A 14,820-nucleotide genomic window follows, 5' to 3' on the forward strand; every position below is an offset into this window, starting at 1 on the left:
TGAAGCAGGTGCACCCCGACACGGGCATCTCGTCCAAGGCCATGGGCATCATGAACTCCTTCGTCAACGACATCTTCGAGCGCATCGCCGGCGAGGCGTCGCGCCTGGCGCACTACAACAAGCGCTCCACCATCACGTCGCGGGAGATCCAGACGGCCGTGCGCCTGCTGCTGCCCGGCGAGCTGGCCAAGCACGCCGTGTCCGAGGGCACCAAGGCTGTCACCAAGTACACCAGCTCTAAGTAAAAGGATTTGAAAGTATAAACTAAACGGCTCTTTTAAGAGCCACCACACGTTCTTAGCAGAGCTGTAATTGCAAATACCATTCGTTTTTTTTTTTTCTCATAAGCGTTGTGCAGTAATACGTGCAAAGAGCGGAGTACACTACCTTCGGTACACTGCTCTACACGACATTGAATAACGTTGGGGCTATTTACACTTATTATCAGCTTTGTAGCAATAAACAGCTCTCATTGTGAAATTGTGGGTGGCTCTGAAAAGAGCCTTGATGTTTTTAACAACGTAAGTTTTACAACACGGCTTTAGCCACCGAAGCCGTAGAGGGTGCGTCCCTGGCGCTTGAGAGCGTAGACCACGTCCATGGCCGTGACAGTCTTCCTCTTGGCGTGCTCGGTGTAGGTGACRGCGTCGCGAATYACRTTCTCCAGGAACACCTTGAGCACACCGCGCGTCTCCTCGTAGATGAGCCCCGAGATGCGCTTGACGCCGCCGCGCCGAGCCAGGCGGCGGATGGCCGGCTTGGTGATGCCCTGGATGTTGTCGCGCAGCACCTTGCGGTGGCGCTTGGCGCCTCCTTTGCCGAGCCCCTTGCCGCCCTTRCCCCKWCCAGACATTGCAGCACGCTTTACTACAATACCACGCACTGTACATCATCCCCCAGAGTCTCTTTATACTCCGCGAGCGGACCTGGTTGAGGACTGCAGCGGAAGGCGGGATCTCGCCCCCAGCCTCCGCCCCCCGCCGGCTCCGCGCGGCTCCGCACGCGCTTCCCGCGAGACGCGGCCGCGGTGCTTTCCTCGCGATCGCGCGCCGCGCTCCGCCCCTCCCGCGCGGGTCCTGGCCCCGCCCCCGCTCCCGGCGCGCGCCTGCCCTTGGTGCTGTCCCGTGTCACCCCGGCCGTGTCCCCTGCGCGGTGACAGTTCTACGGCAGCTCAGAGTCTCCTCCTGTAGCAGGAGCGGGGGCTGTAGTACCCCCTTCCCCTTCCTTCCCCGCTGCCCACAGGTCTGCGGCAAAATCCGRCCAATGTGGGCCCTCGCCCGGCGCTCCCGCCCTGCCCCCCCGCTGTTCTCCGCCCGCCCATCCCGAGTTTGCTTCTGCTTTGGACGCTTCAAGAGTTCCTTTATAATTTTTTGCCTGTTAGCATTTGCCTGCATAGACATTTTCCTCGGGAAGATTTATATAATTTTTGCCAACCTTGTCCTCTCGATCTACAACTTCTTTCTGATACTCTACAACTTCTTTCTGTTACTAAGTTCTTTTTGTTTAAACTAGAAGGGGAAGGAAACGCTCAAGCCATGAGGTTTTTAATTTTTTTTCTTTTATTTTTGTTTTTAACTTCCTTCGTGAGGATTAAAGCGTGAACAGTTCTGTGTCCTGTGTTTGCTTATTGGGCTTTTTTCGTTTCCCTCAAAATAAGTGCACACACATGGAAATATGTACRTATTTGTCTGTCATACCTTTGCCTGTCTAGCATATTTTTGACCAATTCTAGGAACGTTGAGAGCCTAAAGAATTCTAAAAGAACAGACTGTAAGGAAGCACCCACTGGTTGCAACAATATTTTCTGGGAATGCTTCCTACTGGAGAAGTAGAACACCTGTTCTTTGTCCACATTGTGATAGAAAGTAAAGACTACTACAAGTTTCTCACACCAGTGTTTGGGTTATGWTCTTGCTAAACACATTCCATTTAAAAAAAGAATTCCACTCGTATTTTTAACTGTCAGCACTAAAGTACAGGGTACTACTAAATTTATTGGATTAAGGCAGAATTGCAGAAACTAATAAATTTTACTTCCTGACGCAGATACTATTAAACTAATTTATACTGAGATTAAACACAATTTTAAAATTAGAAAAACGTTTGGGACCACTTGGCATTTTTCTTTTCTACTTTTTAACAGCAAAAATTTTCACAAATTTCTATTGATTTTAGTAATAATAAATAGTCTTTACATTTAATAGAGCAATACTGACATAGAAATAAATACATCTTCAAGAAGTGTGAAAAWTAGAATTTCCCAAAGAACCTTTTTAGGGATTCTGTTTTGGTGTGGTTTCTGTTTTAATTGACATTTAGTCTTCATATTCTGAGAACTCATAGCATTATAAAACATTTTCACTGGCATAATTTAGTGTATTTTCCTTGAAATAGAGAAGGAAAAAAACATACCCTCAGMCACAGGCATCCTTTCTTATCAATGACTCACATATTTTAGGGTAAGAAATTGATCTCATTCTTTACCTCCCCTCATTTACCACTTCAAAAGTGTAGTAGATACATGTGCAAAAAGGAATTTGATATCTTTTTAGAAGCTAGATAGATAGATTTATCCAAATTACTTGTCCCAAACAAACAGAAATAATGGAACAATTTTGGTTTTGGTTGGTTCTGCTGGGGTTTGTCCCTTTGTTTGCTTGTTTTAATATATCTGGTTATCCTTTAGCTTTTTCTATTTCCCTTTGCAGCAGACAACTYTGCTGTTGCTCTTCATCTTTAGGAAACTGCCTGTTTTGAATTGTGACTCCAGCATTTAGGGGTGTGTCATAGTGATTTSATTTTTGTTCTTCCATAACACAAGGCCCTCGCCTTTTCTGGTTGGTCACCTTCTCATAAGCACCACTAGCCAACCTCCTATGTAATTTCTACATTTAAATTGGAGTCTTCTACAAAGGAGGGATCGATCCATTAGCATGTGTGTGTCACCCTCCAGTCACATAAGCATGTTACAGTTGGGGTGATATGTTTGTTCTGGAAAAATTTCTGTGTTATATTGGCCTACACTGAGAATACCAAAAGAGGCTGAGAGTGACAAATATTGGCAACTCCTCCATGTTCTTTGATATCTGAATAGTTACCACTCTTAGACTTTTACACACATCTCTSCTGGAAGTGGACTAGTCTATGTCCATGTAAGAACCTTAATTTTTTCCAAACATGTTCCTTTTCCCTAAAAAGAAAACAACAATAACCCGTCMGATGACTCTGCCTGGGAGAACTGATGGGAAGATCAAAATTGGCCCAAATAAAGGAAAAAACATTCAATTTCAGCAACCAATGCCATTCTTCATCTAGGAAAAAGGAGAAGAAAAGACCTTCCTTAATGTTGTATTTCATGACTTAACTAACTTGAATTGTTTGTTGCTCAAAAGTCTTTCAATCTCAATGTGACAATGATTCTGATAATAAGCTGGTTGACTGCAGGAAAGCATTCAGAAATTCTCAAATGCTACTTATTGCATTGGTGAGCTGGGGATCTTACCAGCTTTTTATGTGATATCAAGTGGTCTGAATTAATTTGGGAAATGTTCAGGCCTCAGCATATCAAACTTGCATTCAAACCACACAAAGATTTACATCTGACTTTTGGCTGCTCCTGAATGGCTGTGTTGCAGAAACACTCATCTCACTCTCTTTTTTTTTTTTTTTTTTTTTTTTTTTTTTTTTTTTTTTTTTTTTTTTTTTTTTTTTTTTTTTATGCTTATTACATCATGCATTAGGCTCCATATCCTTATGTTCATTACAATATTGCCCTAAAATCCATAGGATTATAAGGAATGCCTATGGAAAAATATATTATGTGCCCTCTAGATCAATTAGTTCCCTAGTAATGGCATTACAAGTTGAAGCTCTTACAGACCAGAATTTTTTACAGCTTCACRGGTCCATCCTGATGGATTGGTGCTGTACTTGAAATAGCATACAAAATAAAAATCCACATTGCAGAGAGAAAGGGGACACTCATCAAATATTCATGGCATGGATAAAGCATGTRATGAAAYTGAAGATCTTTAGAAAMAGATTGTGATGAGCAAGAATAAAATGTAAAGAGAGAAACAAGGACACAGAGGATATATAATCAGGTTTTTTAACATCTCAACTACGCTAAACCTCCACATGAGTACAGATGATGCAGCACAGCAGAGTACAGACTTTGCTGATGTGCAAAGACAAAGTGACCAAGCCCATTATAAAAAACCCTCCACATTCATGCACTAAAAAAATATCACAGTGCTTAAGGGTAAAAGAGCACAAAGGACCAGAAACAGATTTGAAACTGRACASTGTTAATACATGAAAACTAGAGAAAGAACCCCAGGTGACCCAGGTGAGAAAGGTGTAGAGGGAGCAGTGTTGGAGAAGTGCCACAGTCCCCTTGGGATGCTCTTTGCAGCCCCAGAGTCCCTGCAGGTGTGGGTTTTGTGACTGACAGCTTACCTTGGTGGCAGGCTTGGGCTGAGGCACCATGGGTGTCCTCGATGAGAAATGTGCAGAGTGAGCAGTGTTGAGGAAATGTCATATTCCCCTTGGCATGTCCTTTGTGGCACCAATGTCCTTGGAGCTCTACACCTCGTGRCTCTTTGAATCTGAAGTCAAATATGAAAGCAGCTTTAGACTGAAGCTCAGGGCACTATGGRTGGCACAGATGAAAACAGTGGGGAGTGAGCAAGGTTGGGACATGTCTTTTGCCATACCAGCAACCCTGGAGCAGCAGGATTTGTTTCTTTGATCCCAATCAGTAATCACAGATTGGGGCTGATTCCCCCAACCACTTAGGCTTATATTTTTTATGTGMAAATGGGTTTAATTCAAACKTGGTTGGCACTRTTTTTGTGCAATATGTTCCTTTAGTTTGTTGTCTTTTTAKTACTAAAGCCTTTTATTGCTGTAACAGTTTCACTGAGAACAAAGCTTTTGATCTTGTGTTGCTTCAGTCTTATACAGGAAATTCCATTAACTGTGTACTTCTTTCTCCATATACTCATGATGTAATAAGTGGTWTTGCATTAGTAGYTGGAGTGGTTGTAGCRTTAGGCCATAAGGTCTTAAATAAAGACAAGGTTTTGATAGAAAAGTGATGTTACAAAAATACAGCTAGCCCAAAGCGAATGAAAAAGGTAAGGAAGGACCAAGGAAASAATTCCAAGAACCGAGGTAATATCAAAGTCCATGTATACAAYGGTTAAAAGCAATTTAACAAAAATTAAAATCAAGACACAACTGACCAGAAGCAAGTAAGGGGCTTGGGGTTTGAGTGCTGGGTGGCCCATATGGGACTGAAGGGTAATTTTTGATGTAATGGTCACTCTCCAGATCCACCGGATCAGGCTATAACCTGAGAACTAATAAAAGACAAATTGGAAACCTTCACTTTGAAAAGTGCATCAATCAGCAGGATCATAGGGCCAGACCCTGTTCTTGTGGTTACTGTAATTAATTCCATAATAAGGATAACTGACAAAGTGCTTTCTAATATATAATAAGAGATCTTAATGAATGTTCATACTGTTGTGGTGTTATTTGCACATAATCTACAATCTGAAACATTCTTATACCCAACATTCTTATACCTTTGAAGTTACAACATGACTTGAAAATGGGAGAGAAGAGAGGCAATGATGCAGCTGGCCTGATGGTCAGGCTCCTAAAAGAGCTGAGGCTGGCTCAACTCAGAMTTCACTTTTTGTGTACTGAAGGTTGTAACCAACGGGTGATTCAGATTGTGAAGCCCAGACGAGGGATTTGCAAATGAACAAACAYGTTTAGGACCTATCTTTGCATACTGGCTTGCATAGAAAACATTTTACAGATGTTTACTTTTGTATTACGCCTTTACAAAACATTTACATTACAATATTAAATCCATGAGAACATCACTTTTTCGTATAGATGTATCTGTTAAGATTTTTTCAGAAACTAAGAGGTGAGGACTCATTCAAATATTTTATATTGGAGAGATGTTTTCATCAGACCTGTTATGTATTTGGATGAAATGAAGTATTTCACCAGAAAGTCAGCTCTGTTTTACCCACTGAACTGACAAAAAGAACATTCTTTCAGCCAGTGATTTTAATTTGAGCCAGTTTATCCATAGAGAATGGCTAAAGAGGCAGGAAGGGTCCTAAATAAACATATTGCTGACCATCTAAAATCACTTGCAAAAGCATCTTGATTATCAACAGCAACTCTTCAGTCGATCCTCAGCTGCTGAACACAATGGTCTTGCTCACATCCAGCTTTGACTTTGCAGCATTCTTTCATCTCAGGCTCTCCTGCAAAAAGCATAAAAATGCAGCTATGCAGAAATGCTGGCAACACAGGAACCTCTACTTTTATTCTCACTTGGACTTCGTGCAAGATTCCCTGTGTCACCTATGTCTACATGCCACCCTTTTGCCATGTATTACACCCCAAAACTACTTCAGATTCAGACATTATATTTTTGGGTTTATATGTACTCTGAAAAAATAATTTAAAAAAAAGCATTACACATCTGATTCTTTCTTAGCTGATGAAGTATTAGTGGTTTTTTTACAATAAAGCATGCAACTCTCTCTGAATGAATCCCAATAATACTTAATTTAATAAAACAGCCTGACATCTTCAAAAGACTAGAGGGAAAATGACAAGGGATTAAGGCAAATAAAACCTGTTTCCCTGTGCCACTCCTAAAAAAAAATTATTCCTTGAACATGCAAAAAAACCCCAAAATATAATTTGTGACCCAAATGTCTGCTGAAATGTGACTATTCTGACCGTTGATTTATGTAAGAGATCAAATACCTTTTATATAAATTATTAGAAAAAACTATTTTACTTGTTTTATTTTTTTTTTATTGTAAACATATACAAACTGGTCCACATAAATATATCTTTGCCTGTCTCAGTAAAGTGAAATGAGTTAGSATTCACTATAACTCATTTCTGCAATCTCACCAGTAATCAACTGGAAAAAAATCTTTTCTGAAAAACACAAGTCCTGTGTCAATGAACATATGTGGGGGGATGAACAAATCACATCGGAGACTTCTTAATTCCTAAGGCACTACTCTCGATGCCTTCCCCCTCCCTTTTAACCCTCCGAGGTTAAGTAATAGAAAATGGCTGAAAGTGAGAAAAACAGAGGAAAGAAAATGGTGTCGAGGCATTTGATTGGTCAGATTTTGCTGCAGAGTCCAAGTTTCTGACAGAGAAAGGAATATCCTTAAAATGAGGCTTATCAGCAGTTAAGACAAAACTAAGAGTATTGTAGTTTTAGACTTTCCAAGAGAAATATTTCCTTTAAGCATTTATCAGTGGTTCATTATTTCCTAGTTTACGTGATTGCTATGTCTAACTCAATCCAAATGCTTCTTAAAGGCAAGGATACTAATTTGTAGCATTAAAAAACCAAAAGGACACTATTTCCAATAATTCAACGGAACAGCAGGCTACTCGAATTTCATATAACGACCTACAGTATTAAAATATGTATATACATGTATGTAAAAAGGCCCCATAAAGTCAGAAATAACTATAGAAATGTACCTTTTTCATGCAACTACAGACTTATTTACTAGGAGAGCAAGGGGGCATGTAACCGAATTTACAGTCAGGGAGAAATCTGCTTTCCAGGTAGATTCCCAAAAATCACTGAATTCGACTAATAAGGAAGAGTCTCCATTTAAAAATAATTACAGCTTTGTAAGTTTTTGAGTACAGATACTCATTGGAGAAGACTTTGTGGTAACTTCAACAAATCCTTTCTGGAGACTCGGCAATGATAGAGAAAACGGAAACAACCAAAAATCTCTAGTAATTCATATCGAATAGCCAGAACCATTAAGGATGTAACGTGTGTGGTCCTGGAAGACACCAGCAACGAGCATTTCGAAAAGGGACTCAGCGAAAATATCCTTGCCTCCACTACACAGCTTTCTCACACTCCCGCCCCTTTTAGAGATACTTATCTTGGGAATAAACTAGTAGTGCTTCAGATGGGTTGAAAATATCCGCGGGACATCGCTCACGACCACGACTGATAAACGCACTGAGGAAACTACCCATAGAGAGGCTTTCCGAGAAAAGTGGGAAAAGTTTTTATGCCGTCAGAAACGAGTTCCCACGTCCTCCAAAGGAGTGAAACAGATGGGGTCGGGAAAGAATATTGCTGTAGGGAGAATAAAGAACTGAAAAATTGATGTTAAAGAAAGGACACACAGTAAACCCAGCAAATTAACGATGCACAGAAGGCATTTATGAACAGGAAAACATGAATATTTTCCTTTAATACCAAACAAACGTAGAGAAAAAGCAGGTAAAAAGCAGTTAATCAGCCTAAATAAGTTTCTCGAAGCAAAACTCATTYAATATACTGTTTAGTAATCGGGATCTAGCTCCCTTGAAACACAATTTAAACAGTTTGGTACTTACTTGAAATGGTAGAGCTTGCTGACCAGAAAGCCCCCCCAAAAATACAACTTTGTACGTATGGCTAGTAATTCACAGCTCTTTAATGATGCTGTGGTGGCTCTTAAAAGAGCCTTTGGGTTTTCCATGGTCTGAAATTTCCGTTTGCCAACAGCTTATGCACGCTCGCCACGGATGCGGCGSGCCAGCTGGATGTCCTTGGGCATGATGGTGACGCGCTTGGCGTGGATGGCACACAGGTTGGTGTCCTCGAACAGCCCCACCAGGTAAGCCTCGCTGGCCTCCTGCAGCGCCATGACGGCCGAGCTCTGGAAGCGCAGGTCGGTCTTGAAGTCCTGCGCGATCTCGCGCACCAGCCGCTGGAAGGGCAGCTTGCGGATCAGCAGCTCYGTGGACTTCTGGTAGCGCCGGATCTCGCGCAGCGCCACCGTGCCGGGCCGGTAGCGATGCGGCTTCTTGACGCCGCCCGTGGCCGGCGCGCTCTTGCGGGCCGCCTTGGTGGCCAGCTGCTTGCGGGGCGCCTTGCCGCCCGTCGACTTACGCGCTGTCTGCTTCGTGCGAGCCATCTCCACAGAACAGCCCCGACCACGACCTAAAGCGCTCTGTGAGGGACGCGGCCACGGAGGCCGCTATTTATGGCCACCATCGCGCTGTGATTGGCCAGCGCCAAGGAACGGCTGCCATTGGACACGGGGTGAGGTTTGAAAATCCCGCGCGTTGGGGGTGCGGAACAGTCACGGTCGCTTCCCGCTCCGCAGCTCCCTCCTCCCTCCCTCCCTCCCTCCCTCTCTGCGCGGCAGCGGCCGCGCTTCCTGTTCTGTTATCCCTCAGCTCGGCCCAGCCGAGCGGGACAAGTGGCGGTCGGAGCGCTCACACAGCTGCAGGCCGCCAACTGACGCGGAGTCTTAACTCCGGCGCCGCAGCAGTTTCCTCKCGACCTCTGCCCGGGTCAACCAGGATTTAACTAATCCACCTTGAAATAAGCGTTTTCTTAAAACGCCTTCCCCGCACATCCTGWGCTAAATGCGGTTCGTTAAAGCGCTCACCTTCACAGTCTTTTTTTTTTTCTCTAGTGCCTCTTATTTTTACTCTTAATTTCCTATTGTGTTGTCACTTAATGGCTTTTTAATTCTGCCACCCTTCTACTATGTCGGAGACAAAAAAAGTACACCAGTTCCTTATGAAATCTCTAGGACTAATGAAATACTGTTCTCTATACTCTTACGCATCTGCTGTGCTTCACAACATAGATTTCACTAAACTAATTGCCTTTTAATTTTCAGACGAATCCCCGAWTTCTCGGGTAAACAAGCTATGTTGGCTTAAGGCCAAGTCTCTTAAAATGACAACTAATATTTAAAGGAGACAACAARCYGTCACTGTAAACGACTACAATAAACGAGGAAAGAAGGCTTTTAACAGCTAATTTTAAAAAATCATTAGGGGCTAGACATGCTTTTTATAGACCTGCGGGACCAACTGTCAGAACAACACAACTTAAATCTTTCTGGGTACGTAAACAGATCRAAGTTTGTCCCTAATCTTTTAACAGCATGTTTCAACACAGGAATTAAAACAGTGCCGAACAAATACCACTCACCGAAAGGAAACAGTGTGATCGACTCTTTTACTGAATATATGGGTGGCTCTTAAAAGAGCCTTTGGGATGATAGTGACGGCCCGAGACGTCCTACTTRGAGCTGGTGTACTTGGTGACMGCCTTGGTGCCCTCGGACACGGCGTGCTTGGCCAGCTCGCCGGGCAGCAGCAGGCGCACGGCYGTCTGGATCTCCCGCGACGTGATGGTGGAGCGCTTGTTGTAGTGCGCCAGGCGCGACGCCTCGCCGGCGATGCGCTCGAAGATGTCGTTGACGAAGGAGTTCATGATGCCCATGGCCTTGGACGAGATGCCCGTGTCAGGGTGCACCTGCTTCAGTACCTTGTACACATAAATGGAATAGCTCTCTTTCCTAGTCTTTCTACGCTTCTTGTCACCCTTTTTTTGAGTCTTGGTGACAGCTTTCTTGGACCCTTTCTTCGGAGCAGGAGCAGATTTCGCTGGTTCCGGCATTTTACAAGCCTGTCGATACCTGGTTACTGCAGGAAAGACGTAAACACAAAAGCGGCGCCCCCCAYATTTATAGGAGCGGTATGCAAATAAGATGACTCAACACTGTTCTTCTCTATTGGACAGTTTTCGTACGTGACGTCAAACCAGCTAGACTCTCCTAATGGTCGGTTTTTTCATCTGCATTCCCATTGGGTAAATTTTCAATCCCTGTCTCCACCAATCAGAAGTCCAAGCTAACAGCARAAGGAGGGTATAAAAGCGCAGAGTGGCTGCTCTTGCTGCATTTGSTTTCTTACTCTGGTGCTTGTTGGCCCTGTGTCTCGCTTTTTAACTTTTTTACTTTTTCGTGCTCTATACGCCTTGAGCCATGTCCGGGCGCGGGAAGCAGGGCGGGAAGGCGCGCGCCAAGGCCAAGTCGCGCTCGTCGCGGGCCGGGCTGCAGTTCCCCGTGGGCCGCGTGCACCGCCTGCTGCGCAAGGGCAACTACGCGGAGCGCGTGGGCGCCGGCGCGCCGGTGTACCTGGCGGCCGTGCTGGAGTACCTGACGGCCGAGATCCTGGAGCTGGCGGGCAACGCGGCCCGCGACAACAAGAAGACGCGCATCATCCCCCGCCACCTGCAGCTGGCCATCCGCAACGACGAGGAGCTCAACAAGCTGCTGGGCAAGGTGACGATCGCGCAGGGCGGCGTGCTGCCCAACATCCAGGCCGTGCTGCTGCCCAAGAAGACCGACAGCCAYAAGGCTAAAGCCAAGTAAACTTCCTGACTAACAACCAAAAGGCTCTTTTCAGAGCCACCCACGTCTTTCTAGAAAGAGCAGAAACACTATTTTTATGAYACCTGTGAACAAAATTTTGGGGGGAGGTTTTCTGATACATGGATTATGTTTCTTTAGGTTCTGTTGGTAGTCTGTAACTTCCTGCCTTTAGAAGTCAACGTACTTATGTAAGCGTGTGTCAGTTTACCTTTTTGAAAAAATAAAAGTTAATGGTTGAGACTGATAAAATCAGTCACTGCTGTATGATTCAAGAAGAGATGTGAACTCAAAGGGTGTGCTCACTGCCTCTCTCCCCGCGGATTTCGTGGGGGTGAAGCGCCGTTCACCCCGGGGGAGGAAGGGCGGGGGCGGGCTCGGGGCCGCCACCGCCCAATCCGATGGGAGCGCGCGGCTTTCAAAAAGCGGAGGGATTGGGGTCCATCTTCCTGGCAGCCACAGCTRTCCCGGTGTTGGGGATGGAAGAGGGATTTTGAATGCTTTGTGCGTAGTGGTTCCTGGGATTTTCTGCTTTCTGTATTCTCTTTTTTTTTTCTCTTCTCGCAATAGGGAGGAAACTGTGAGCACTTCCCTTGTATGCTGTCCAGTTTCCAAAAGGGTATCTTTCAGGTCTTTTGAATGATGAGTGATGGTGATGACAWTTGTAAATCAGTTGTAAATCAGGCTCAAGTGTCAATTCATGAAGAAGCACTACACAAAGTTACATATGCAAGGGGAAGGCAGTTAGGTTGTGCTAGTCAGGACTTGAATTGATGTTTTAATTCTTTCTCCTTCATYCTAACAGCATGGGTTGTATTAAAAATTMTTTTGGCATTTTTCTATAGAAGTTTCCTTTAGTTACGCAGTATGGTCTCCTGGGTACTGCTGACTTTAGCTTCGCCAAGCTCTTCAGTACCACTCTTTTGGATTAAGTAGCCTTAGCCCCTTTTTTTGGGGCCCTTGGTCGCTATGACTGTCTGGGCCTGCTTGATTGTGGGAGCCCCTTGCACCCCGAGAAGAGGGTCACGGCCTTAGTGGTGTGAATGCCGTGGACTTTCAAGCCTCCCGCCACCACAGCCCTTCTTCTTAGGGTGTCAGGGWCTTTTAAATCAAGATAATACCCGAGCGAGAGATCGGTATTTACAGGGAGGAGCTTCTGCGCCATTAGTGCCTTGAGGTGGCAGCGCGGCTGGGAGACAGCGACAGCTCCTTTCCTTTCTTTCCTCCGAACAGGTTAATTTTTCGGGTTTTTTGCTCTTTTCCCTCGCTATAGAGAACATTGAGTTCCCTCCTTTGTTAGATCAAATGTAGATAAAGGAGGCTTTAATTTGTCTTTATTCAGTAATGATTTACTCGAAAGAAAAATCTGCCCGAAGGGAAGACAGGAATGCAACGCAGGGACCCTCCGAATGAGGTGGCCTGAGGACAAGGGAGAGCGTTTTCTTTGTTCTTTAAAATCGTCCCTTGAGAACTAAGGCAAGGGAACCTCTGCTCGGTTGTTTTGAATTTTTTTATTCTCTTCAGTGTTCTGCCTCTGGAGGCAGAGGAGTGAGTCATTGGGGCGTTGTGTTAAAGCAAAATGTTTTTCAAGAAGGAGATAACGTGGGAGTGCCCGGGTGAAGTCTTGCATAGAAACAGTTCCTCTGTTCTCATCTCGTTTCCAAGTGGTATATGATTCTTACACAATTTTCAGGTTGAGTTGTTTTGGTTGGGTAGTTCGTTGGTTTGTGGGTTTTTTTGGTTTTTTTTTTTTTTTTTTTTTTTTTTTTCAAATTGGGCGGAAACCCTTTCCCCCCCCCCCCTTTTTTTAATCATTGCTGTTCTGCTGAAAGAAATTGCATTAGGTATTAATCATCTACCGTTTAGAGCTGGACTTTGAAACAGCAGTAACTGCAGGACTTTATTAGTAACTATTCTGAAATTTGAGGCTAAAAATAGGTTTAAAACACTTCAGGATTTTTTTTGTTTGTTTAACAATACTGGTTTTACTGTATTTTGCATATTTGGCAAAAAAACCCCTTCAGTTGGTGTATATTTAGTAGAGAAGGAAGAGATTACGTAGGGCTGAAGAATGGAATTGATTTGTACAAAGTTCTGATTGGGCCATTTGAAAATCCTGAAACAGAGGCCTCCTGGGTTTAATTTTGGCCCTTGAAAACATGGTGCAAGGAGGGACCATTTATTTTCAAGAGTAATGTTTGARCTTCCTTTTCAGCCACTTCAGCATATATATATTCTTCTTCTCTTAGAAATTTGTTGTTTTGGTTTTGTTGTTTTTTTTTCTTTTTCTTCCCCTGTTGCTGTATGAAAAATCACTTGAAAACACAAGCATTCTAACAGTTTTCAAATAAGATATACATAGATYGAGATCTAGTGTAAAGTGTTTTGTTTTTCTATTGCGCTCCTCACTAGAGGCTTCTTGAATTCAGTATTATAATTCATTGAGTTCACCATTTCATTCTCTGCCTTTCTAGCCATGTTTCCTCTTTGAGACAGCTCAGRTAATGAGCTCAGTTTCCTTATATAGAAATGTATAAATATCATTACATTCTCTATACCATCACAACAATTTCAGTATGGGTTTAAGTATATTTTTTTTAGTACAGGAGAATTGATGAGTTCTGTAAACTAAATCCTCTTTTTCTTCATCTAAACTATGCCTGGAATACTTTTCCTACAATTAATGCATACCTGTGTTTCTCCAGACCAGTCATTCACAATAATGTAGAAAAGCAATATGCCTCAGGTAACTATGCTTGTTATAAAGGAACACATTCTCTCTCTGCATACCAGTTAAATAAAAGGTTTTTAAACATTGAAAGAGAAGAGAGAAACATATTGTATGACCTGTTTGAACACCTGACAAATGAGAGTTAAAAGTGGTTTCTTTTGAAAAGCACAATATTTTATTTCGTTGCAGATGTGGAATTTTTCATCCCAAATCGAGTTTCAGCTATTCAGCCAACCTAAATTCTCAAAAAGGAGGAAGGCTTTAAATTTAAAAACAGTGCATCACAGATGCTTTCGGTSGTGAAATAAACATTTAGTATCACATGACCCTAGCGTACTTGGGAACTTTAAGTCTACACAAAATATGCTTTATTTTGTGCTTTAAAGTACAAACCATACCATAGATAGTGCAATCTCTCAGATTACTTGCTCCCGAGTAAATGTTATTTACTCTGTAGTTACTTAATAGCTTTTAGTTTTTCCATAAAGCCGTAAGGGATAATATGCAAGGCAATATTAAAAAAAAAAATAAAACACAAAACCAAACTATTCTCCATTGCAGAAACATTCTGAAGCATGCTGAGAAACAAGTTTTAAAAAGTGACATAATAAAAGAACGTTCACCACCACTAGGCTTTGTCTTAGTAACAGCAGAGTACCAAAAAAAGTCCTTGAATATTCATTTCTTTCAAAAAATCTTATTCAAGATATTTTGGGTTGTTTTTTGCTGGTTTGCTTTTGAGGGTGTTTGTTTTATTAAAAAATTATGCTTGATTTTTCTCTAATGACCTGATCAAGGACAGGATAGAAATACTCTCCCAACTCCCTTGGTAGT

The 14,820-nt window shown here is 43.0% G+C and overlaps 5 protein-coding genes and 1 long non-coding RNA gene across 8 annotated transcripts; 2 read left to right on the forward strand and 4 right to left on the reverse strand.

The window, feature by feature from the left end:
- The first annotated feature begins 6 nt into the window (after positions 1 to 6).
- Positions 7 to 328, forward strand: LOC130585792 (histone H2B 1/2). The gene has a single exon (XM_057386424.1). The coding sequence runs from the start codon at positions 42 to 44 to the stop codon at positions 243 to 245; it is 204 nt and encodes a 67-aa protein (XP_057242407.1). The 5' UTR covers positions 7 to 41; the 3' UTR covers positions 246 to 328.
- A 68-nt stretch (positions 329 to 396) lies between these two features.
- On the reverse strand, positions 397 to 868 carry LOC130585774 (histone H4). The gene has a single exon (XM_057386401.1). It carries the CDS (start codon positions 851 to 853, stop codon positions 542 to 544), a length of 312 nt encoding a protein of 103 aa, XP_057242384.1. The 5' UTR covers positions 854 to 868; the 3' UTR covers positions 397 to 541.
- Positions 869 to 1,325: 457 nt separating this feature from the next.
- LOC130585799 (uncharacterized) lies at positions 1,326 to 6,483 on the reverse strand. 2 transcript variants are annotated; one of them, XR_008966629.1, is made up of 3 exons: positions 6,164 to 6,483; positions 4,459 to 5,363; positions 1,326 to 3,311 (listed from the first exon to the last, which is right to left on the reverse strand). It is a non-coding gene; the product is annotated as an uncharacterized LOC130585799 (long non-coding RNA). The 2 variants fall into 2 exon arrangements; XR_008966628.1 differs by having other exon boundaries at positions 4,459 to 4,607; positions 5,247 to 6,483.
- Positions 6,484 to 7,725: 1,242 nt separating this feature from the next.
- On the reverse strand, positions 7,726 to 10,096 carry LOC130585753 (histone H3). Of its 2 annotated transcripts, XR_008966626.1 has the most exons (3): positions 10,031 to 10,096; positions 8,434 to 9,032; positions 7,726 to 8,170 (listed from the first exon to the last, which is right to left on the reverse strand). XR_008966626.1 is itself a non-coding variant. In XM_057386373.1 (2 exons), exon 2 carries the CDS (start codon positions 8,994 to 8,996, stop codon positions 8,586 to 8,588), a length of 411 nt encoding a protein of 136 aa, XP_057242356.1. In that variant the 5' UTR covers positions 8,997 to 9,032; positions 10,031 to 10,096; the 3' UTR covers positions 8,281 to 8,585. The 2 variants fall into 2 exon arrangements, 1 of the variants encoding a protein (XP_057242356.1); XM_057386373.1 differs by lacking the exon at positions 7,726 to 8,170 and having other exon boundaries at positions 8,281 to 9,032.
- Positions 10,039 to 10,553, reverse strand: LOC130585765 (histone H2B 8). Its single transcript, XM_057386388.1, has one exon. The coding sequence runs from the start codon at positions 10,499 to 10,501 to the stop codon at positions 10,121 to 10,123; it is 381 nt and encodes a 126-aa protein (XP_057242371.1). The 5' UTR covers positions 10,502 to 10,553; the 3' UTR covers positions 10,039 to 10,120.
- A 227-nt stretch (positions 10,554 to 10,780) lies between these two features.
- On the forward strand, positions 10,781 to 11,538 carry LOC130585808 (histone H2A-IV). Its single transcript, XM_057386448.1, has one exon. It carries the CDS (start codon positions 10,869 to 10,871, stop codon positions 11,256 to 11,258), a length of 390 nt encoding a protein of 129 aa, XP_057242431.1. The 5' UTR covers positions 10,781 to 10,868; the 3' UTR covers positions 11,259 to 11,538.
- Positions 11,539 to 14,820: the final 3,282 nt, after the last annotated feature.

This window comes from Malurus melanocephalus, unplaced genomic scaffold (genome assembly GCF_030028575.1).
Source record: "Malurus melanocephalus ecotype Western Australia unplaced genomic scaffold, MMel_1.1 scaffold_16, whole genome shotgun sequence".
Classification (NCBI taxonomy): domain Eukaryota; kingdom Metazoa; phylum Chordata; class Aves; order Passeriformes; family Maluridae; genus Malurus; species Malurus melanocephalus.

Coding starts and splice junctions, on each gene's coding strand:
- LOC130585792 (XM_057386424.1), top strand. CDS start 42: ATGGGCATCATGAACTCCTTCGTCAACGACATCTTCGAGCGCATCGCC.